Consider the following 25,332-nt stretch of genomic DNA (forward strand, 5'->3'; position numbering starts at 1 on the left):
TCTATGATGGGCTGGTCCACTTTTCTTGATGGACTGACCCAGTGTTGTGAGTGCCGCACTGGGTAAGGGGCATATTTGCCCAGCTCATCTGTTTCCAGCAGATGATTGCCTACGCAATGGCAGCAATGCCGAGCGATTGCATGAAATCAGCCTCTCCCTTTCCACCTCCATCTGCAAATGACAACCAAATGGTTTGAAATAGGCTTGATCTTTCCGTTCTATCCCCAGAGGCCGGGCACTGCACCTCATAGATCGCAGTTATTCATTCTTCGATGGGTGCGCTATAGAGTAGGGTTGGTGGAAACGAAGACCTGGGCGGAACTAGCTTTATTTCATCCCGAGTCTTTCGGCCTGAGAAATGGTGCAATCAATTCAGTGTGTGTCGCGCAACTGGCTCACCTTTCACAGAATGCCTAAAGTGCAGAAAGAGGCCATTCGGCCCATCGAGTCTGCACCAACTCTCCGAAAGATCATCTTGCTCAGGCCCTCCCCTCCGCCCTATCTCCGTAACTCTGCATATTTCCCACGGCTAATCTCCCCAACCAACCCACCTTTGAATACTAAGGGGCAGTTTAGCATGATCAAACCACCTAACCCGCACATCTTTCGGACTGTGGGAGGAAACTGGAGCACCTGAAGGCAATGCATGCAGACACAGGGAGAATGTGCAAACTCTGCACAGTCACCCGAGGCTGGAATCAAACCCGGGTCCCTGGCGCTGTGAGGCAGCAGTGCTAACCACCATACCACCCCTTTTCAGGAGTAGTCTTGAGGATCGCAACTCTGGTTCTAACACTCCACAGCAGAGAGCAGCAGCCAGCTTCACCAGGCTGGGTCGCAGGCAAGTTTTGCAAGTTGTGTAGAGCAGCCCCTCAGACCCAGAAGCCGTGTGTCTACTGATGAGGAAAATGTTTCCCACCGTAAACAGGCATTCGTTTTCCAAACTTTATTGTCAACCGTTTGCACAAATGAATAATCAGGTCACCAAGTATTCCACAAGCACTACAGAGCTCATAGTCTTTGTGGGAAGAAGGTCAAAAGACAGGGTTTTAACCAGGGCTATTTCCATGTTGAAGAACAATAAAGTTGATGGAGAGTTTTCCAGCACAGAAAGAGGGCCCTTTGGCCCACCATGTCTGCGCCGGCCATCAAGCACCTATCTATTGTAATCCCATTTTCCAGCACTTGGCCCGTAGCCTTGCTTGCTATGGCATTTCAAGTCCTCATCTCAATGCTTCTTCAATGTTGTGAGACCCAGTACTGTGTTTATAGCGAGCAAAATCTAAGCACTTCATTAATCCGCTAAATATCTATCTCTGAATAATTTAAAATATATATCTATATTGCTTATCATGTTAAATTATAAATCTGATAGGTAATGTCAGTCTTCTCATACCTTACCCGAGTGGCCACCTTTCACACGCAAGCAGCCAGTGAGTCTGCAGGCTGTCAAAGTGGAAGCAGAACAGTTGAGTTTGAGCGCAATTCAGGAACTACAAAAGTCTGCGGAGTTCTGGATAGTGGAACACCCCTCCACACCAACCCCTCACTAGCCTGGCAAACCCCCTCACCGTGGCTTGGCTGAGACCAGCTCACTCGGCACAGAGAAAGCTTCGCACCGGGGCAATGTGGCCAGGCATGGACGGTTCACCCCTACAAACCGCGCAGGGCATTCACCTACCGAGACATCAAAGGCTTTTCTTTTAAAAATAAATTAAGTAATCAGGCATCGGAACTGCTGTTACCTACGACAAAAAAAAGTGCACACAGCGTTTAGTAGGGCGATGGGAAGTGGAAACAGTGAATGGCAGCTCAGAAATCTTTGCTTTGCTTTGCAATGCTCCTAACCATCTTTAAAAATGCTTCTGTATAGTGTTCAGTTGTGTCAAAAGAGCACAATGTAAAATATATATTATAAAAACAAGACTTAGCCCCCCCCAGTATACCCAAGGTGCTAAATTCAGGCCCCAGGCAACTATACCTGTGACCCTACACTATACTAAGCCAGTTATTTCACAGACTAACACTGCAAATGCCACCTCTGTCCTAGATCTATACAAAATAACTTAGAAATGTTGCAGTTTTATAAAATCTCATGCAACATATTTGCATCGATTCATTACTATACAGTTATATGGTATAAAAATTGCTGGTGTGCAAAACTATATATATGTACAGTACTAGCAGTGTCTCATTACAGAGGGGGCAGGGTGGGCATTGGGCTTGTTGGCAGTTTTCTATCGCGATTTTCTTGCTTGTTGAGGGTGAGGGAGGGGGGGCACTTGGCTCTCCGTGGACGAGGCACCCTGTTGTCTAGTGGCCCCCGTTCACGTTGCCGCCTCCTATGGACCAGTCGATGATGATGAAGCTCAGGCTCATGGTCATGAAGAGGAAGCCCAGGCCCGCAAAACAAATCGCCTGGGAAATAAAGAGAAAGACATGGTTAGCTGAGGGAGAAAGGGTCAGGCTCCCAAACTAGCGGGTCAAGAAAGGGTCAAGCTCCCAAACTAGCGGGTCAAGAAAGGGTCAAGCTCCCAAACTGCCAGGAAATGAAGGGTGGAGGAAGCAGTCCGTAAGACAAGAGATCTCGGGACTATACCATTGCGTCTCCTCCAATCCAACACTGCCAGCACTGAAGAGTTGGGCCAAATGCCTTCTTTCTGTGCTATATAGTCGACAAAATTTAAATGCAATTATATAGCACAGAATGAGACCATTCAGCCTATTGTGTGCGCGCTGGTTTTGTGAAAGGGCTACCCTCTCCCCTATTCATTCCCTCCATCTCTACACGGTTTTTCTTTTTAAGTAGATTGTCAAATCCTACTACTGAATCAGCTTCCACATTTCAGACAGCACATTTCATATCACAACAACTCGCGATGTAACAAGAAAATGTTCTTCTCCCCTCCCTTCTGGAACTTTTGCCCATTATTTTAAAGGTGTTCTCTGTATTACTGACAAGGAAAACAGTTTCTCCCATTTCTATTCTACTCAAAACCCCTCATCATTTTTAACGGCTTTGAAAAGGGGCTGCCCTTCGACTAAGGATTACCCGTTAGGCAGCGTCCTTGGATTTAACCAATGCCATTTTATCCCAAAGTGTATCAACCAGGCTTCACCAAAATGGTTAGGCTTTACAGAATCACAGAATACTACAGTGCAGAAGAGGCCCTTCGGCCCATTGAGTCTGCACCGACGCATGAAAGGCCCTGACCTGCCCACCTAATCCCATTTGCCAGCACTTGGCCCATAGCCTTGAATGTTATGGCGTGCCGAGTACTCATCCAGATACTTTCTAAAGGAGGAAATTTACAAGAAGGGGATTCCCATCTCCACAACCTGCATGGACGGAGTTAGACAAAATCGGCCAAGGTGCTATTCACCAGTGTCCAGCAGACATACCAGCATATACCAGTATGGCACGGTGGCACAGTGGTTAGCACTGTTGCCTCACAGCACCAGGGACCTGGGTTCGATTCTTGGCTTGGGTCACTGTCTGTGCGGAGTCTGCACGTTCTCCCTGTGTCTGCATTGGTTTCCTCCCACAGTCTGAAAGACATGCTGGTTCGGTGCATCAGCCATGCTAAATTCTCCCTCAGGGTACCCAAACAGGTGCTTGAGGTGCACTAATAGGCCCAACTCTTGCTTTAGTTATCCTCTTCCTCTTTTGCACATCTATGAGAAAATTTTGACTTTTCCTTGATTTTACTTGTCAATATTTTTTCATGCCCTCACTTTGCTTTCCTAATTTCCTTTTTAATTTCACCCTGACACTTTATATACTCCTCTTGGTTGACTGCAGTATTGAGTCCTTGGTATCTGTAATAGCCTTTCCTTTCTTTATCCTTCTCTTTAAACCACTTGACTTCTCGGGGGTTCCACATTTGTTAATCCCACCCTTTTTCTTTACTTGCTCTGAACCCTCACTGTCTTGTTTTGAATGCCTCTCACTGACTTGGCACTTATGTATCTTCAAGTTCTTTCCATAAAACTTCAGCAAAGTGGTGAGACGATGGCCTAGTGGTATTATCGCTAGACTATTAATCTGGAAACTCAGCTAATGTTCTGGGAACCCAAGTTCAAATCCCGCCATGGTAGATGGTGGAATTTGAATTCAATTTTTAAAAATCTGGAATTAAGAATCTGCTGATGACCGTGAAACCATTGTTGGAAAATCCACCTGGTTCACGAATGTCCTTGAGGGAAGGAAATCTGCCGTCCTTACCTGGTCTGGCCTACATATGACTCCAGAGCCACAGCAATGTGGTTGACTCTCAACTGCCCTTGGGCAACTAGGGATGGGCAATAAATGCTGGCCAGCCAGCGATGCCCATGTCCCACAAATGAATTTTAAAAAAAATCATATTTTATCTTTCCCCAACTGAGAAGTTTTGGTCCTTTTCCATAACTATCCTAAATCGAATTGAACTTGGATGACTTCCACCAAAATGCTTCCCAGCTGATGCCTCTTTCACCTGTCCAGCTTCATTCCCTAAAATCAAGTCCAAAACTGGCCCCTCCTCTTGTAATGTCTTGTTTAAAAAAACATTCTCCTGAATGCATTTTAAGAATGCTGCTCCTCCATCTGTTCCACTCTGGTCGTATCCCCATTCACTGGTGAACTATTTCAGCCTCTACTGAGGAAAGGAGAAACAAACATCGCATGGCCAAAAAAACCCCTTTTAAACCAATAAAATAAACAGGACCAGATTGGCACAATATCCCATTATCAGGACCTTCCTAGTAACCAACCTCCACCAACACCTGCCATGCAAATATCTCTTTGTGTCAGTCCCAAAAGCTTCACATGTAAAGTTTATTTATTAGTCACAAGGTTTACATTAACACTGCAATGAAGTTACTGTGAAATTCCCCTAGTTGCCACAGTCTGGCGCCTGTTTGGGTCAATGCACCTAACCAGCGCGTCTTTCAGAATGTGGGTGGAAACCGGAGCACCTGGAGGAAACCCACGCAGACTCGGGGAGAATGTGCAAACTAAACACAGACAGTGACCCAACCGGGAATTGAACCCGGGTCCCTGGCACTGTGAAGTAACAGTGCTAACCACTGTGCCACCCTGCCACCCAGTATATGTTAAAACTGGCCTTTCCAATGACAACCATATTCTGTGTCAGTGCAATCAGGGCTTACATTTCCTGTTCCTCAAACAGAGCCAGTGGAAAGAGAGAAGAACCAAAAGGGTTTGTTTCCTGCGAGCATGTGGGCTGTGTTGGATTTAGAAAGTTGCTTCAATAAATAAGCCGCATTTTGTTCATACACCTTCTCACCCTTTGCCTTGAACAGTGTACAGAAAACGGCAAACATTTATTCTGTCCTAAGAGTGGGGTCTAACAGTCGTCCAATGTGTCTAGGCTTTTGAGTCCATTTGTAAACATGTTTTCCCTCCAACTGCCTCTGACTAAACTCCAATAAATATATCCTTAAACGGTCCCTATCATGTTTGGTTGAATGTGATCCTATCTGGATTGGCTGTAGCCTTCACTGCAAGATGCTCACTGCTAAAGAATCATAAAATCATAGAATCATTACTGTGCAGAAGGAGGCCAATTGGCCCATAGGTTCTGCACTGACTTAACATCATTATCCAGGCCCAATCCCCATAACCCCAAGTATTTACTGCGCTAATCCCCCAAACCGACACATCTTGGGAGACTAAAGGGCAATTCAGCATGGCCAATTCATCTAAACTGCACATCTTTGGAGTGTGGGAGGAAACCGGAGCACCCAGAGGAAACCCACGCAGACATGGGGAGAACGTGCAGACGCCACACAGACAGTGACCCGAGGCTGGAATTGAATCTATGTCCCTGGAGCTGGGAGGCAGCAGTGCTAACCACTGTGCCACAGCATGACATCAGTCAGCAGACTGCACAGCAAATGGAGGACTCACACATTACACATTTCTGGTTTTGAATAACTTCTGTGTCTCAGTGTTGGATCCTGTACACATGCAGCAGTTCACTCAAGTCTGACACTATAAACCTTGTCCTTACGCCAATTCCTGTGCATGCGCCGTCCTGGTGTTGTCTGTCGACACAGTAGAGACTGAGGTTCAGTATCATTCTTGGTTATGAGGTGCTGCAGGTCAGCGTGAGGACAGGGTTTTCTCTGCGGGTTTCTGGACCTGGCTGTTAGGGTCAAATGGGGGTCAGAAACCCACATCTCGTGAGGGGAACAGTCACTTGGCTGTGATCTTTCCCGAACTGGCCAATTAGGAATCAGGGGTCAGGTTCGCTGTCCAGTTAAGTCTGGCAGGTGGGCTCTTGAAGCTGCAGGGGGGTGGGGGGTGGTGTGTGTACAATAGAAGCCCCTCCAGCTCGGAAGCAAGAGGAGGATGCCGGAGGAGGTTAAGTGAGAGCGAGGGTGCTTCAAAATGGAGTTGCCTTCTCTCCAACCTTTAAAAATTAATATATATTTTAAAACTCCAGCAGCCAGGTCACTGTTGCCGGAGGGAAGGAAGTGGAGGTCAGGGGGCTGGGGGAGGACAGGGTGGTTGTGCAAAGGGTCCTCTCCAAAGAGCAATTAACTATGCACGGTGGGGGGCGGAGGGGGGGGGGGCCTCTTAGCCTGCCTGAAAGCCTGGCTCCCTAGTCTGCAGCTGGAAGGCCACATCAAGGCAGCTGCACTGGTCCCTGCTGCCTGCGAGGTTCTGGGTAGCACCCCTGTGGTAAACCACTGTTATCTGTAGTGGTTAACCACCGTAGTTAGTATTTCTCAGTACCTGTATATGTGGCACATCCCTGTCGGTTCCGCCCAAGTCTCCTCCCCCTGGTCTGGGTATAAAGGCGGTGGCTCCTCCCCCTTGCCCTCAGTTCAGACCAGATCACCGACAGGGGTGGCTCCAAGTTCTTGCTGATAAAACCCTATTTGTCTTGCTCACAACTAGTCTTGACTCGATTGATAGTGCATCAACCTCCAACAATTGACCTTAAATAGCCATTAAGAGGGTCAATTGGCTACTGCTGCTGGAGGCTGGGTATCTGCCTTTGTGCCAGCACCCCTAGGCCCAGGCGAAATGACCCAGGGATCGGATTGAGCCGAAGAACCGGCATGGTGACTGGCGGAGTTTTTTTTAACACCTGCCTACCACTGTACCTTGCTCCCTGCAAGGTCTAAAAATCCAGCCCCCCCACTCCCACCCCAACCACCTGCCCACCCAAGCCACTATCTAACTGCAAGTTTAGTCCTTCTTATCCCAGACTAAGGGGCAAAATCTGGAATTATGTGGGCCTTTGTACATCTCGTGCTATGTGAGGCTAATTGATGATCGGGGCAATGGATCAGAGTCACAACAAGCCTGGTCTGTCCAGGCAACTCTAAATCCTGCCTGGACAGACCAACGGAAGTGGGGCCACCCTGGACAAAAGTTCAGCACAAAAGTGCACAATATTCACCGTGCCTTCCCATGTTTATCATGTCAATAATGTTTTTGAAAACAGGAATCCCAGAAGATTGGTTGAACATAAGTCTATGGTGTGCTGTCATTTTAACAAGGAATGCTCTGAAACATTATTCGATACAGAACAACTTCTGCATTTTTGGGCTTTGTTCACTGGAGACATACCAGGATTTTTGGAAGCGACCTCATTGGCTCTTCTTCCTTTGGCATTATCCGTATGTAGAACACAGCTGGGAAGATGAAAATTAAACATGGGGCGGAGGTAGCACCTGGAGAAAGAGAAGAGAAACCATTAACTTCAGATCGGCCTTTCAACGCACAAGCATTTTTTGAATTTATATGAATGATACGTTTCCTTAGGCACCAGGAATTCAAGATGGCGCCGGAGTGTGGCAGCTTCTTGCAAGCTGTCCCCAACATATCCTCTAATTCTATGTTTTACTCTTATTTTATGCTTTTAAAACTATATTCTAACTCTTATAAGCTCTCTAACAATGCTTTATTTCACCCTCTTCTTTTCTTCTCCCCTATGTACTCTATGAATGGTATGCTTTGTCTGTATAGCGTGCAAGAAGCAATACTTTTCATTATACACCGATACACGTGACAATAAATAATCAAATCCAATCAAATCAATTTGTCATTGAAGGTTTATGTTTTTTGTGTTTCTCACATTCCACATTTCGCGTTCCACTAAAGAAGTGTCAACATAGAAACATAGAAAATAGATGCAGGGGTAGGCCATTCGGCCCTTCGAGCCTGCTCCACCATTCAATATGATCAAGGCTGATCATGCACTTTCAGTATCCCACTCCCACTTTCTCTCCATACCCCTTGATCCCTTTAGCCACTAGCGCCACGTCCAGCTCCCTCATGAACATATCTAACAAAGAACAAAGAACAATACAGCACAGGAAACAGGCCCTTCGGCCCTCCAAGCCTGTGCCGCTCCTTGGTCCAACTAGACCAATCGTTTGTATCCCTCCATTCCCAGGCTGCTCATGTGACTATCCAGGTAAGTCTTAAACGATGTCAGCGTGCCTGCCTCCACCACCCTACTTGGCAGCGCATTCCAGGCCCCCACCACCCTCTGTGTAAAAAACATCCCTCTAATATCTGAGTTATACTTCGCCCCTCTCACCTTGAGCCCGTGACCCCTCGTGAACGTCACTTCTGATCTGGGAAAAAGCTTCCCACCGTTCACCCTATCTATCCCCTTCATAATCTTGTACACCTCTATTAGATCTCCCCTCATTCTCCGTCTTTCCAGGGAGAACAACCCCAGTTTACCCAATCTCTCCTCATAGCTAAGACCCTCCATACCAGGCAACATCCTGGTAAACCTTCTCTGCACTCTCTCTAACGCCTCCACGTCCTTCTGGTAGTGCGGCGACCAGAACTGGACGTAGTAACGAACTGGCCCCAACAGCTTTCTGTGGTAGAGAATTCCACAGGTTCACAACTCTCCGAGTGAATAAGTTCTTCCTAATCTCAGTCCTGAATGGCTTACTCCTTATTCTTAGACTGTGACCCCTAGTTCCCAACATCGGGAACATTCTTCCCGCATCTAGCCTATCCAATCTTATCAGGATTTTATATGTTTCTATGAGATCCCCTCTCATTCTTCTAAATTCCAGTGAGTACAAGCTCAGTTGATCCAGTCTCTCTTCATATATTAACTCTGGGGAATGGGATGTTTGGTTGCTTGCTTCCCCTTGTTAGCACTGAGTGCCAGTTCAAACAAAACTCATCTTCAGTGCTGAGTAAATCGCTCCCTCGCTCCATCAAATAGTCAATCTCCATCCAAACCATTCTGAGTGGGGAAGGGAGGGAGGAGCAGTATAACTGAGCCCAGCCCTGTTCTTGCCTAATATTGATGTGGAGATGCCGGCGTTGGACTGGGGTAAACACAGTAAGAAGTTTAACAACACCAGGTTAAAGTCCAACAGGTTTATTTGGTAGCAAAAGCCACACAAGCTTTCGAGGCTCTGAGCCCCTTCTTCAGGTGAGTGGGAATTCTGTTCACAAACAGAACTTATAAGACACAGACTCAATTTACATGAATAATGGTTGGAATGCGAATACTTACAACTAATCCAGTCTTTAAGAAACAAAACAATGGGAGTGGAGAGAGCATCAAGACAGGCTAAAAAGATGTGTATTGTCTCCAGACAAGACAGCCAGTGAAACTCTGCAGGTCCACGCAACTGTGGGAGTTACAAATAGTGTGACATAAATGTCACACTATTTGTCACACTATTTGTCACACTATTTGTAACTCCCACAGTTGCGTGGACCTGCAGAGTTTCACTGGCTGTCTTGTCTGGAGACAATACACATCTTTTTAGCCTGTCTTGATGCTCTCTCCACTCCCATTGTTTTGTTTCTTAAAGACTGGATTAGTTGTAAGTATTCGCATTCCAACCATTATTCATGTAAATTGAGTCTGTGTCTTATAAGTTCTGTTTGTGAACAGAATTCCCACTCACCTGAAGAAGGGGCTCAGAGCCTCGAAAGCTTGTGTGGCTTTTGCTACCAAATAAACCTGTTGGACTTTAACCTGGTGTTGTTAAACTTCTTATTGCCTAATATTCACACACAGCTTGTCTCACTGGATAGCAGTCAGAGTGGGAGACCTGGCTCATTTCTCCCTCCTGGTGGCTAGTTGTTAGTTGCAGAAGGGTTATTTAGATACAAAACGTTAATTTTGGTTTCTCTCCACAGATGCTGCCAGGCCTGCTGAGTTTATCCAGCATTTTCTGTTTACTCATTATGGTTGTGACAATCTCCCTGCCTCCTTAGCAGAGAATAGCGTAAACCACAAATGTGGGACCATACATATCATTCTGTGTTGCTCACGAGAGGTGGCTTATTTGCCGACAGCTTTTGGTGACATTTTAAATATGGATCAATAGGTGCTCTATCAGCACTGCTGCCTCACAGTGTGTGGAGATGCCGGCGTTGGACTGGGGTAAACACAGTAAGAAGTTTAACAACACCAGGTTAAAGTCCAACAGGTTTATTTGGTAGCAAAAGCCTCACAGTGCCAGGGACCTGGGTTCAATTCTGCTCTCGGGTGGCTGTCAGCGTGGAGTTTGCATGTTCTCCCCGTGTCTGCGTGGGTTTCCTCTGGGTGCTCCGGTTTCCTCCCACACTCCAAAGATGTACAGATTAATTGGATTGATCATGCTAAATTGCTCCTTAGTGTCAGGGGGACCAGCAGGATAAATACGTGGGAGATACGGGGATAGGGCCTGAGTGGAATTGTTGTCAGTGCAGGTTCAATGGGCCAAATGGCCTCCTTCTGCACTGTAGGGAGTCTATGATGATTGTACGAATTTTCAAAACTTTGAGTTGTATTCTATTCAAGAAAGGTTACAGCTGGATTAGCGATCAGCATTGTTGCTTTGTGACCTGTGAGGAAGGCAAGTGACTGCAACACCAATCTGCTTCACTGGAATTCCATGCTGGATAAGAAGTGGATTTCAATGAAGTGCTCTCCATTCCTATTCCCTTTATCCCAGAGCCATCTGAATTATAGCCAAACCACAGAAAGCACTCAAAGATAAAGTGAGGAAGGATGCCAAAGTCACATTTGTTCTCTTTCTCTCAACTCATACATCTCAAAGGCGCCCCCCCCCCCTCCACCTGCCTCAAAAATAAACACTTCACATATTAGTCAACATAAAACGTGCCATCCAAGGCAATTAGTACAATATCTCAGACAGGCAAGCTGACATTAACACTTGTACCCAGAGGTTATCACAAGGTGTCTGAGCCACTAAAAATACAATGCACCACTGCATAATAGATAACAGTTAATAGATACCAATTAAGACAACAACATCTATCAAAACATTGTCACACAAGATCATTCATTGGCATATAACACCGTCCGTCACCACATAAGATCTTCTATCTCCACACAAGACCATCCATCATCACAAAAGACCGTCTATCGCCACACAAGCCTATCCATCACCACACAAAGGCCATTTACTGACCATCCATTAGCATATAGAAACATTTCGCACCATTCACCACCCATTGTCAAACAATGTCACCCGTTGCTACACAACATATACAAACCAATATCACCCCACAAACAAGTTGAAACTGTCTCATAAAAATTGGCCTGCGACAGGAAGCATGAATGCAAACCAAAAATATACAACAAATGTGGAGAGGTTGGGTTGTCTATTCTCTGGCGTTTAGAAGAAAAGTTAAGTTAAAGTTAATTTATTAATCACAAGTAGGCTTACATTTACACTGCAATGAAAATCCCCCAGTCGCCACATTCCGGTGCCTATTTGGGTACACTGAGGGAGAATTTAGCATGGCCAATGCACCTAACCAGCACGTCCTTGGGCTGTGGGAGGAATCCAGAGCACCCGGAAGAAACCCGCGCAGATATGGGGAGAACGTGCAAACTCCGCACAGACAGTGACCCAAGCTGGGAATCGAATCTGGGTCCCTGGTACTGTGAGGCAACAGTGCTAACCACTGTGCCATCATGCTGCCCCAACCCTGTCCCTATTACAGTCAGACCTGGAGTAGGAGAATAGGGGAGTCATTTCACCCCTCCTCATGTGGTTGTAACAATAACGTATTTAAAAAATATATGTCGGAAACCTCCAACCTTGTCCATGGCTGGGATTCTCCAGTCCCGCTGCAGCTAATGGAGTTTTGGCTGTTGTGCCAAATTCTCCATTCTCGGTGGCAACTGGGCGGGTACAAATGAGATCGGAGTTTGAATTGAATTGATTTATTATTATCACATGTATTGGGATACAGTGAAAAGTATTGCTTCTTGCGAGCTATACAGACAAATCATACCATTCATAGAGTACATAGGGGAGAAGGAAAGGAGAGAGTGCAGAATGTACTGTTGTAGTCATAGCTAGGGTATAGAGAAAGATCAACTTAATATATGGTAGGTCCATTCAAAAGTCTGATGGCAGCAGGGAAGAAGCAGCTCTTGAGTCTGTTGGTACGTGTCCTCAGACTTTTGATCGGAGAATCCCGCCCATAATGTCTGTGCATGCTTCTTGTCAACTTTTCCTTTATAAATTCTTAAGTTCCTAATTATAATTGAAATAACAACCCCTGAGCTACAGTTCACCACCCCACCCCCCTTTGTATCATTACAAATCTCAGTGAAGACATACCTTTCAGGGTTGGAAGCAAGTACCAGGTGATGTGTTAGTATCTCCTTAATTCAATTTAATATATTCAGCAGATTGTAGGGAAAATCAACCACAGATTATCAACTAGTGGATTGCTTCAAAAACCACACATTGTAGTGCTACACAAAATGATTGATGCGCCATACTTTCTGAAGTGGCTACTTTGTTGCAAAAGCAGATACTTTAGAAAGTTTTTTTTCTTGTAAGAAGATCCTTCTTCTTCATAATGGTTAAAACAACTCTTCTTTAAAGAAAAGTTGAAATGCTGGGATTTCCATTAAGCTTTCTGCTTTGACTATACTAGCACTGATAAATTTACATTCAGGGTTATCCCCAGACGTTTCGATCAAGAATCTCTGGTGCCTGTTTATAAGAATCATAAGAATTAGGAGCAGGAGGAGGCAATTCAGCCGCTTGAGCCTGTTCCGCCATTCATCACGATCATGGCTGATCGTCCAATTCAATAGCCTAATCCTGCTTTCTCCCCATAACCTTTGATCCCATTTGCCCCAAGTGCTTTATCCAGCCGTCTCCTGAATACATTCAATGTTTTGGCATCAACTACTTCCTGTGGTAATGAATTCCACAGGCTCACTGCGCTTTGGGTGAAAAAATATCTCCTCACCTCCGTCCTAAATGGTCTAAATGAAGACTCAGACTGTGACCCCTGGTTCTGGACTCCCCCACCATCGGGAACATCCTCCCTGCATCTACCCTGTCTAGTCCTGTTAGAATTTTATAAGTCTCTATGAGATCCCCCCTCATTCGTCTGAACTCCAGCGAAAACAATCCTAACCTAGTCAATCTCTCCTCATACATCAGTCCTGCCATCCCCGGAATCAGCCTGGTAAACCTTCGCTGCACTCCCTCGAGAGCAGGAACATCCTTCCTCAGAAAAGGAGACCAAAACTGCACACAATACTCTAGGTGTGGCCTCACCAAGGCCCTGTATAGTTGCAACAACACATCCCTGCTCCTGTACTCGAAACCTCTCGCAATGAAGGCCAACATGCCATTTGCTTTCTTTACCGCCTGCTGCACCTGCATGCTTACCTTCAGCGACTGGTGCACAAGGACACCCAGGTCCCGCTGCACACTCCCCTCTCCCAATTTACAGCCATTCAGGTAGTAATCTGCCTTCTTGTTTTTGCTTCAAAACCGAACAACCTCACATTTATCCAAATTACACTGCATCTGCCATTGATTAGCCCACTCACCCAACCTGTCCAGGTAATTCTGAAGGATCTCTGTATCCTCGTCACAGTTCACCCTCCCACCCAACTTGGAATCATCTGCAAACTTTGAATGCCATCATGGCTGATCTCATCTCAGCCTCGGCTCCGCTTTCCTGCCCATTCTCCATAACCCTGCAAACCCAAATCTGTCAATCTCTCCCTTTAAGTATAAGAAAAATGTGCCTTGAAATGGGGTTCTACAATCCTGAAGGCTGAGCAGCTATGAGGGAAATTTCCAGCATTGCACTTCAAAAAACCATCAGTTTCCATCCTTGACAGTGCCTCATCTTTGCGACCTGTCATAAAGGCAACCTTTTATCGTTGATGTTGTTGTACGTATTTGACAAAGATCCCTCCGGGCAGCTCGAGTTATCTTATCTGAACTGGGTCACTGCACTTCTTTAAACAGAAAACACTGTTGGCAAACAAGTAAGAGGGGGAGGAAGGATCACTTTTCTCTCCTTGCCTCACGTGACTGGGAGATGAGGACTTGCCTCCTCCACCCACTGGCATTTTATCACTCAAAGCCCCAGTGACGAGGAACATAAGAGGGGGGGTTTTCCACTTTGAGTCTATCTAGGCAGGTGCGTGCACCATCAGCCCATGGCTTTCTGTTGACTGCAAGTGGAGAAGACTGCCTGATTACTTTTCCACCAGTGAACTCAATGAGAAAAGCTTGATTGCCCTTCTCTCAAATTCCTCCATGATATTATAAGTGAGCAAGTATGTGCAAGTGACTGGTCTCTCTGGATGGTGGGAGGATGAGATAATTGAGGTGACGGATATTAACCATTCATTGAAACTCAAAGAACACTTTGTTACATCTGGCTTGGGTATAACTTGTGACGTATGGGGGGAATTGGTGGCCTAGTGGTATTATCGCCAGATTATTAATCCAGAAACTCAGCTAATGTTCTGGGGACCTGGGTTCGAATCCCATAATGGCAGATGGCTGAATTTGAATTCAATAAAACATATATCTGGAATTAAGAATCGACTGATGATCATGAATCTATTGTCGGAAACAACAATTTGGTTCAGTAATATCCTTTGGAAAAGGAAATCTGCTATCCTTACCTGGTCTGGCCCATATGTGACTCCAGAGCCACAGCAATGTGGCTGATTCTCAACAGCTGTCCAAGAACAACTAGGGATGGGCAATGCATGCTGGCCAGCCAGCGACACCCATGTCCCACGAATGAATTTTAAAAAACATAATCAGAGGATTGCAGGTTCGAGTCCCGCTGGGATCGTTTGCAGTGGTTTCTTGGTCTAGTGGTTTGATTCTCACTTTGGGTGTTACAATCAGAGAGTTTGTGCGAGGTCCCAGGTTCAAATCCCAGATGAACCCTTTGCTGTTGTTTTCTATTGGCCAAGTCACAGATTTAGCCTAAGGCCATACCAGTCTGAAAACGTCTGATCTTAGAAGCTAAGCAGACTCAGGCCTGGTTAGTACTTGGATGGGAGACTGCCTGAGAATACCAGGATTCGGTTCCTCCTGTGGCCTAGAGGTCAAAGGAGGAACTGAACTGGTAAACCACAAGCCTAAGGTAACACTTTGGGGTCACTGACTCGAATCCCACCACGGTAGATGGTTTCAACAGGAATTGTCCATTGAAACAATTCCTTATACAAAGAGTTCACTTTGACCCACTGAGATTGTTGGAAGTTGAAAATGGAAGTGGTGGCAGGCAATCTCAGAATGAATGTGGAGGCTGTAGGGGGCAGAGGCAGGCTGGGTGAAAGGCCTACCTCGGTGCACCAGCATTGTGTGGAGGTTTTTTTAAAAAATGACACCCAAAGCAGCTCTCATCACTTACACCCACTCACCCCATCATACACTTCCCACGACCAATCCACGCCAGCTTCCACAGCCCCTCATACCCTCCATGTCAACCTATGCCCCTCTACCCATTCTCCACGGTCTTTTTAGCCCCATGCCATCATAGTGCCAACTCATGAAAACCCAAGTTCCCCCACTCCCACTCCTCAACCACCACCCTTTGCCTTTACGCTTGCCATGCCAACTTGGCCAGTTTCAACCAGGAGTAGACCTCAATATGAGACCCCATGAGACCCCATGCTGGGATGAGATAAAATAAAGTTCTGAAGTGTCTATTAATTTCAATTTCAAAAAGAACCATTCTCATTGATAAAAACTCACTCACTACATTTAATTTCCTTTAATCACTTATAAAAAGCTTTAGAATTTATAGCCTCAGTTCAAAGACTCTATAATCACTTGAGGCTATCGATCAAACTGTGAACTGAGAGACAGCCCCAGTTGCAAAATCAGTCATGTAGCACTATTCCAATAATGATAACCCACAGGCTTATGTCAATAGATAGTGTGAGATAGCAAGCATTAATTTTTCAAATATTTAAAGGGCAGGATTTTTAAATGCCTTGGCAGCTTGACAATTCTTTTTGATAATTCATTTTGACAGTTCCAATGCACTTGAAACTGCCAGTGAGTGTATGTACATTTGTGTCTACTTTTAACATTCCTAAAGGGCAGCTTACTTCTCCCAAAGGGCACCATTCTCCTCCAAAAGTGTCCTGGGACCATATGCAAAAGTATCTTACCTCTGCAAAAGTGTACCCCACCTACCTAAGTAGTTCTGCAAAGTTTAGATCTGCTCCTACCAGGTCTACTCTGCAAGTATTGTGCTTCCCATACCAAGTTGCTGAAAATCCAACATGATTATAGGAAACTGTTGTTACAGGGGGAACTGCCTCTGTGAACCGAGCATGTGCAACTTAGAACCAACACCTCCTGTTCCCACAAAATCCAGTGAAAATGGTGCATGCTGTGTTCGGGGGCAGCACTTCCAGTTCCGGACCACTGCAGCCATTTTCGTAATGACGGATATGATCTCCGTCTTAACGAAAATTCAGATCTGTGTAATAGTGTATAAATCAAGTGTCAACAGACTAAGGATCAATTTAGCATGGCCAATCCACCTAACCTTGGACTGTCGGAGGAAACCGGAGCACCTGGAGGAAACCCACAGAGATATGGGGAGAATGTGCAACCTCCAATCGCCTTCTTCTGCACTGTAGGGATTCTATGTGCAGCCTCTAAGAGATTAAGCTTATGAGGAGAGACTGAGTAGACTGGGGCTATACTCATTGGAATTCAGAACAATAAGGGGAGAGCTTATAGAAACATCTAAGATTATGAAGGGAATAGATAAGATAGAAGCAGGGAAGTTGTTTCCACTGGCAGGTGAAACTAGAACTAGGGGGCATGGCCTCAAAATAAGGGGGAGCAGATTTGAGGAGGAACTTCTTCACACAAAGGGTTGTGAATCAGTGGAATTCCCAGCCCAGTGAAGCAGTTGAGGCTACCTCATTGAATGTTTTTAATGCAAGATACATTTTTGAATAGAAAAGGAGTTAAGGGTTATGGTGAGTGGGCGGGGAAGTGGAGCTGAGTCCATGAAAAGATCAGCCATGATCTTTTTGAATGGCGGAGCAGGCTCGAGGGGCCAGATGGCCCACTCCTGCTCCTAGTTCTTAGGTTCTTATAATAATGGGTTAATGTTACAGGCCCATGTTGGATCTATTGGAGGACTTTAAACATTCTCTTTCAGGTGTCACCCACTCCTGACATTTCCTTTTTCTTTACTTTGGAATGTTTAGCACCTGAAGTTTTATACCATTTTCCCTTTGAGGTTTTTGTTTAGCACAAGAGAAAAAAACCTGCTTGTTTAACCTGTGATCGGAGGAACTGGCTCAGAACACAGCGAGAGCTGCGTAACGAAAAGCTAACAAAAACATCAGTGCACCCAGCTCCGGGGGTTGATAACTGTATTACTAATTCATGTTAATGTAGCTTCGCCAGACTCCATTACCAAGCTTCCGTCCATCGATGACATCTTCAGAATGCAGTCAAATCAAAATATTATTTTAAAATAGCAGACCAAGTTGTGGAAAAGGTGAAGTAATGTTTTTGGAGGGCCAGGTGGTGGTAGTGATGTGGGGCAGTGGGGTGGGGAAGGGGGAGGAATCTGTGCCTGACAAAGAACTTACATCGTCCAAGTTTTACCCCAAATTCTCCAGAACAGAAGTCCCCCCCTGAGGTTATGCTGTTCAGCCAATACATTACCCAACCGGAATGCACTCCCCACACTTAGACAACTGGACACTAATATAATCCAGATGCAGTTCCTGATTGATGTACTTCCTCAGTGAAACGCTTACCAACTCTGTTACGAATGTAGCACTTATTGAAAGCAGAAATGGCATGTAAAAGAATATTTACAACACCACACGTACAGCACCAGACACCATCAGCTCCCCCGTGGCATTGCTCACAATGAGTTACGTTTCAAAGGCATAATGTTATTGCCAACTAAATGTGACAGCGCAAATGTTATAGGAAGTAAATGCATCATCGACAGGAATGTGCACTGTCTGCCAGGTTTTTAACAGATACAGGCTGGAATCTGATCACCATTCACATCAGCTGGAATTTTCCCATCCCGCTGCAGTGAACGGAGATTTGGCTGGTCGCCAAATTCTCCGACATCGTCGCAGCAGGAGCATGGCGTGGACGGCCGGTATGATCGCACCCACAGTTCTCTCCGTCTACATCAATGGGGATGAAGTAGAATAGTCGGGAGCTTCAAGTTTTTAGGTGTCCAGATCACCAACAACCTGTCCTGGTTTCCCCCGCCATGCTGACACTATGGTTAAGAAAGCCCACCAACGCCTCTGCTTTCTCAGAAGACTAAGGAAATTTGGCATGTCAGCTACGACTCTCACCAACTTTTACAGATGCATCATAGAGAGCATTCTTTTTGGTTGTATCACAGCTTGGTATGGCTCCTGTTCTGCCCAAGATGGCAAGAAACTATAATGGGTCGTGAACGAAGCCCAGTCCATCACTCAAACCAGCCTCCCATCCATTGATTCTGTCTACACTTCCCGCTGCCTCGGCAAAGCAGCCATGCACCCCGAGCATTCTCTCTTCCACCTTCTTCAGTCGGGAAAAAGATACAAGTGTCTGAGGTCACGTACTAACCAGCTCAAGATCAGCTTCTTCCCTGCTGCTGTCAGACTTTTGAATGGAGATACTTTGCATTAAGTTGATCTTTCTGTACACCCTAGCTATGATCGTATCACTACATTCTGCACTCTCTCCTTTCCTTTTGTAAACGGTATGCTTTGTCTGTATAGTGTGCAAGAAACAATACTTTTCACTGTATACTATTACACGAGACAATAATAAATCAAATCAAAATCAAAATCAAAATTTGAAATGGCCGCCTTCTCCATTTTTGGGGCGCAGAAGCATAGAACAGTACAACACAGAAAGAGGGAATCAACACACTAAATCTGCGATGGTTCTTTCAAAGAGCAATCCAGCTAGTCCCATTTCCCGATCGAAAGCAGATATCTCTGTGCCAAGCTGTTTTCCGTCATTCCCATCACTGCTTAAGGTGCAGGGGGTTTTGTAGCCTGAGTACAGCTCTCCCCATCTTCGCACCTTGATTTGAAATATAATGGTGGTCTGCTTCACTACGAGGTGGAAAGTGGCTGCCTCCCGCTGCCGTGAAATACTCGGCCTTGCTTTCTCGGTAAATCCTGCCAAATTTCCCAGGTCATCTTTGGTTCTTTTGCCAATCAAATTATAACTGTTTCCTCTGGTTCGCAACCCGTCTCCGAAAGGGACATTTGTGAGGAGAATACTCCCAGCTCCTCTAATCTGTCGAAAAAATGCGGCACTCATCTCGGCAACCATTCTCATCATTCTTTACCGCATTCTCTCTAAAGCCTGCACATCATCCCGAATGTACAGAGCCCTGAATTGTACACTATACCCCAGTTGAGGCCAAATCAGTGTTTTTATAATGACTCATAGAATTATAGAATCCTACAGTGCAGAAGGAGGCCATTTGGCCCATCCAGTCTGCCCGACCACAATCCCACCCAGGTCCTATCCTCATAACCCCATGCATTTACCCTAGCTAGTCCCCCTGACACTAAGGGGCAATTTAGCATGGCCAATCCACCTAACCCGCACATCTTTGGACTGTGGGAGAAAACTGGAGCACCCGGAGGAAACCCACGCAGACACGAGGAGGACGTGCAAACTCCGCACAGACAGTGACCCAAGCCTGGAATCGAACCCGGGATCCCTGGCGCTGTGAGGCAGCAGTGCTAACCACCTTGCCATTATGCCACCCAGAATACCAAACTTCCTTGTTTTTAGTACTCTGCCTCAATTTATGAAGCCCTGAAACCTTTGCCTTTTCAACCACTTTCTCAACCTGTCCTGCTAACGTAAATGATTTGTGCGCATATAGCCCCAGGACTATCTATCCTATTGTCACACTCAACATTATTCAGCAAGTGCTGCTCAATCACAGAATCGCGGCTTAACAGTAGACACTTTATTTTGCTGCTTACAAGTGAAGGCTGGTTATATACAGTCTGACCTCTGCCTATAACAAACAACCAAAGAAACATGCTGTTTGATTCGATCAGCCAATCATTAGGATGTACAGCCTTAATACCTGGCATTGCACAGGCACGGAAATGGAAATTGCTCAATTGTGTGGTAGCATAACGTCATTTTGGACTGATGGCAGCATCCTGTTAGTGGAAAATGCCACTAATGTAGCCACTGCATAGTAACAGCGCAAAAGTGCTTAATTAACCTATTATTCAAATTGGGCAGTACTTGTTGAACAATGCTGAGTGCACTAATACCAACAATTAATCTAAGATAATCAGTCACGCTCCGAACGTGGCTTATTTATACTTGCTGGAAGTGACATACATTCATACACTGGGGATCTATTCTCTGCAAACCAAAATGAATATATTTAAACCTTGCACCTTTTTTGAATTACCCAGGATCTTGGGGAGCCTGGGAGTTTCCCATTTTTTTCTCCATGGCAACACCTCGGCTAATTGGAATCAATTTTCCAACTAATCATCGTCCTTTTCTCCTGCAGTATAAATTGTTGTGGTAGTTCGAAACTTGGTATATTTTCATTTGTCCTGAAGAATGCAAGACTGAAACCTTCAGGGACACACCTCTCTTTGCTACAATATTGAAGAATGATTTGAAATCTCTAATGTGACTTAATCAAACCTGAACGTTTCTGTAAAACCTTTGCTTCGTTCTGGGTTGTTTTTGTACAGTCCTACAAAAGAAGCAATTTGACCTGAAACCTTGGTCTAAATGCATAAAGGTTTCACTGCAGTGCACTTAAAAAATATGACCCAACATTGCAGGCCAGCAGTTGAAACACAGCTTGACTTGAAAGGTGGACAAAGTGGTGAAGAAGGTATTCGGCATGCTTGGTTTCATCGGTCAGATCATTGAATACAGGAGTTGGGACGTCTTGTTGAAGTTGTACAAGACATTGGTAAGGCCACATTTGGAATACTGTGTACAGTTCTGGTCACCCTATTATTAGAAAGGATATTATTAAACTAGAAAGAGTGCAGAAAAGATTTACCAGGATGCTACCGGGACTTGATAGTTTGAGTTATAAGGAGAGGCTGGATAGACCGGGAATTTTTTCTCTGGAGCGTAGGAGGCTGAGGGGTGATCTTATGGAGGTCTATAAAATAATGAGGGGAACAGATCAGCTAGATAGTCAATAGCTTTTCCCAAAGGTAGGGGAGTCTAAAACGAGAGGGCATAGGTTTAAGGTGAGAGGGGAGAGATACAAAAGTGTCCAGAGGGCAATTCTTTCACACAGAGGGTGGTGAGTGTCTGGAACAAGCTGCCAGAGGCAGTAGTAGAGGCGGGTACAATTTTGTCTTTTAAAAAGCATTTAAATTGTTACATGGGTAAGATGGGTATAGAAGGATATGGGCCAAATGCGGGCAATTGGGATTAGCTTAGGGGTTTAAAAAAAAGGGCAGCATGGACAAGTTGGGCCAAAGGGCCTGTTTCCATGCTGTAAACCTCTATGAATTTATGACTCTATGACTTGTAGCCTCAACTTCCACCAGTCTAAGTGACCAATAATCACCAACTTCTGCAACAGAAGATTGAATAATCAAGGCACATACTGTAAATCTCTTAGCTTTTAGCTAAAGTCTTTTTGAATATTGGCAATAGGGCCTGGACGTTAGGGAGCGCTTTGTGTCTTAAATAGAAGTTGTTCCTGGCTTGCAGTTTTACTTGAAAATAAATTGCAGGGAACCAAGGGACAAGGCACACAGTCTAAATAAATAGAACCAGTCACACTGCGACTGTACGTAAACTGATCTACACTGTGAGTGCTGCCCCCAAGTCTCTGGCTTCAGATTGGCTTGATTTGCTTTCACTAATAATAAACATGCTGACACTCGGATCATTCACAGCTTGTGAATTCAATCATATGTTCCCCTGGTCAAGGTCACACAGCAGGCGGGCAGAAGTTCAGAGAATGTCGGGGGTTGGGGGTGGGGGGAGGGGGGGGGGGGTGGGGAGGCGGTGGTGATGGGTGCGTTTTGGAAATATTTGGAAAAGCACAGTTTTAGCTCTCTTAATGTGGACTAAAATGGCCCCACAGTCTACCCACCAAGAAAAAGCCTCACCTGTTACAGATCAAAATGTGAGAATGTGTAAAAAAGTTAAATTGCTTACAGCCTGTGTGTGGATTTAATTACACTGTTAAACCTGTGTCTGCTTCAAAGACTGGCTTACAATCAAGTCATGGCAAAAGTCTCTTCGTATTGTTGTAAGGTCGGGAAAAGATGCACCAATCTGTGCGAGCATTGTTACAAAGACGTGCTGCACTCTAAGTCAGTGGCGGGAGGATACAGCTCGTGACAATCATGTCGGAGGGCTCAGATTTATTAACTCACTGAAAAAAATTTAAATAAAGCTACTGGTTAAAAAGGAAGTCTCATAGAAACATAGAAGGCAGGAGCAGGAGGAGGCCATTCGGCCCTTCCAGCCTACTCCCCCTTCATCATGATCATGGCTGATTGTCCAATTCAATCGCCTAATCCTGCTTTCTCCTCATAACCTTTGATCCCATTTGCCCCAAGTGCTATATCCAGCTGCCTCTTGAATACATTCAATGTTTTGGCATCAACTACTTCCTGTGGTAATGAATTCCACAGGCTCACCACTCTTTGGGTGAAGAAATGTCTCCTCACCTCCGTCCTAAATGGTATATCCCGAATTCTCAGACTGTGGCCCCTGGTTCTGGACTCCCCCACCATCGGGAATATCCTCTCTGCATCTACCCTGTCTAGTCCTGTTAGAATTTTATAAGTCTCTATGAGTTCCCCCTCATTCGTCTGAACTCCAGTGAAAACAATCCTAACCTCGTCAATCTCTCCTCATACATCAGTCCCCGGAATCAGCCTGGTAAACCTTCGCTGCACTCCCTCGAGAGCAAGCACATCCTTCCTCAGAAAAGGAGACCACAACTGCACACAATATTCTAGGTGTGGCCTCACCAAGGCCCTGTATAATTGCAACAACACATCCCTGCTCCTGGTACTCAAAACCTCTCACAATGAAGGTCAACATACCATCTGCCTACTGTCTCACACCACTCGCTCTCTCCCCCACACCCCGATCCCACTCCACTCCCTCACACCTCATCTCGATTCTCTATCCCTATAACTCAGTCTGCCTCGGAGGAAGGTGGGGGTCTTCTGTGAGGTGACAGGAGCGGGTACCAGAACCAAGGAAGTGTGAGAAAGTATTTGGTCAGAGCGATCACTCACTGCCAGTTAGACGGTTAACTGCAACACATTGTCTATCTGTGTGAATCCACCGACCCACGTAAAGAGCAAAGGAAGAAGTTGCACCTGCATAGCATCGTTCACGACCTAGAATCCCTACAGTGCAGAAGGAGGCAATTCGGCCCATCGAGCCTGCACTGACAACAATCCCACCTGGGCCCTATCCCCACAACCCCATGTATTTACCCTGATAATCCCCCTGACACTGAGGGACAATTTAGCATGGCTAATCCATCTAACATCTTTGGAGTGTGGGAGGAAACCAGAGCACCCGGAGGAAACCCACGCAGACACGGGGAGAACGTGCAGACTCCACACAGACAGTGACCCAAGGCTGGAATTGAATCCAGGTCCCTGGCGCTGTCAGGCAGCAGTGCTAACCACTGTGCCACCGTGCCGCCCAGAACATTCTGAAGCGGCTTGCGGCCAATGAAGTACTTTTGAAGCAAAGTCACTGTTGCAATGTAGGAAACATGGCAACCAATCTGTGCAGAGCAAGATCCCACAAACAACAACAAAGCAATGACAAGATGATCAGTTTTACTGATGGTGGTTGGCAGTGACATATTGGCCCAAACACTGTGGGGAGTCCCCCTGCTCATTGTCAAAATAGTGACACATAGCATCTTTTGTGTCCACCTAACAGGCAGGCAGACTGATCCCTTGTTTAATGGTTCATCTCAAAGGGCGGCACTTTCTCGATACGGCACCAAAGTGTCAGCTTAGGAGTCTATGGTGTCGGGGCGGTGGCGATGGCCTAGTGGTATTATCGCTAAAATATTAATCCAGAAACTTAGCTAATATTCTGGGGACCCGGGTTCGAATCCTGCAGATGGTGGAATTTGAATTCAATAAAAGATATGTGGAATTAAGAATTTACTGATGATCATGAAACCATTGTCGATTGTTGCTGGTTCAGTAATATCCTTTAGGGAAGGAAATCTGCTGCCCTTGACTGGTCTGGCCTACAGCAATGTGGTTGACTCTCAACTACCCTCTGAAATGGCCCAGCAAGCCAATCAGTTCTAGGGCAACTAGGGATGGACAAAAAATGCTGGCCAGAGAGAGATGCCCGTGTCCCACAAATGAATAAAGAAAAAAGGAAATTTAATTTGCAACTTGCTGACTCCGTCAATAGTGCTACCACTGAGCTGATCATCTCCCTGACCCAAATTCTTACCCTGAGGCTAGGGAGGTAAGGAATCAATTATCCCCAGAATAGACTGGACACCTCAAAAGCAAAGAAAAGATACCAGGCATCAGGCCAAATGTGTATACTCAACTGCTGATCTCCCAGGCCTTGGCCAAAGCCAATTGGAAATGTGAGTGTCCAGGATCATTCCCTTTACATTTTCATTCCCTGTTCAGTTAGCATTCACCCAGACTGCACTTGTGATAGAGGACAGGACATACAGGACATCGCAGGTAAACCCTGCCCATTCCAGAGCAATTAGGCAACTGAGGCTCCACACCTTCAGGCTTGCCCTCTCATTCTATCACCCATTGTTTCAATAGAGTATTTTTCTTTGGTGGGTAGATCCTCTGCTGTTCTAAAGGACTCAGGCAAACTGTGCTAGTCAGAGAGTCAACATGGACATTGTCACATCTGCACATCAAACAGTTCCACTGTTAGCAAGAATTTATATTGCATAGTCCACTTTATCAGTATGTACATGGTTTAAAAAGTGAGCTATTACCATTAGTCAGCATAGCTGAGGTGTTATATGGCATCTTGGATTAGTTCATTCCCCAAACTGTTTAATTTTATTACAGCATT

General features: G+C 45.5%; 1 protein-coding gene across 2 annotated transcripts in view; it reads right to left on the minus strand.

Annotated features, from left to right (window-relative positions):
- Nucleotides 1-939: 939 nt before the first annotated feature.
- The window catches only part of LOC144491690 (sodium-coupled neutral amino acid transporter 3-like), a 171,815-nt gene continuing 147,422 nt past the window's right edge, over nt 940-25,332 (minus strand). The window contains exons 15-16 of one of the 2 annotated variants that reach the window (XM_078209873.1): nt 7,586-7,689; nt 940-2,418 (exon numbers count right to left, since the gene is read on the minus strand). In XM_078209873.1, the coding sequence (XP_078065999.1) occupies nt 2,314-2,418; nt 7,586-7,689 (209 nt within the window). In that variant the 3' untranslated portion in view covers nt 940-2,313. The remainder of the gene's footprint in view (nt 2,419-7,585; nt 7,690-25,332) is intronic. The other variant, XM_078209872.1, reaches the window with a different exon arrangement.

Source organism: Mustelus asterias, chromosome 3 (genome assembly GCF_964213995.1).
Source record: "Mustelus asterias chromosome 3, sMusAst1.hap1.1, whole genome shotgun sequence".
NCBI classification, from domain to species: domain Eukaryota; kingdom Metazoa; phylum Chordata; class Chondrichthyes; order Carcharhiniformes; family Triakidae; genus Mustelus; species Mustelus asterias.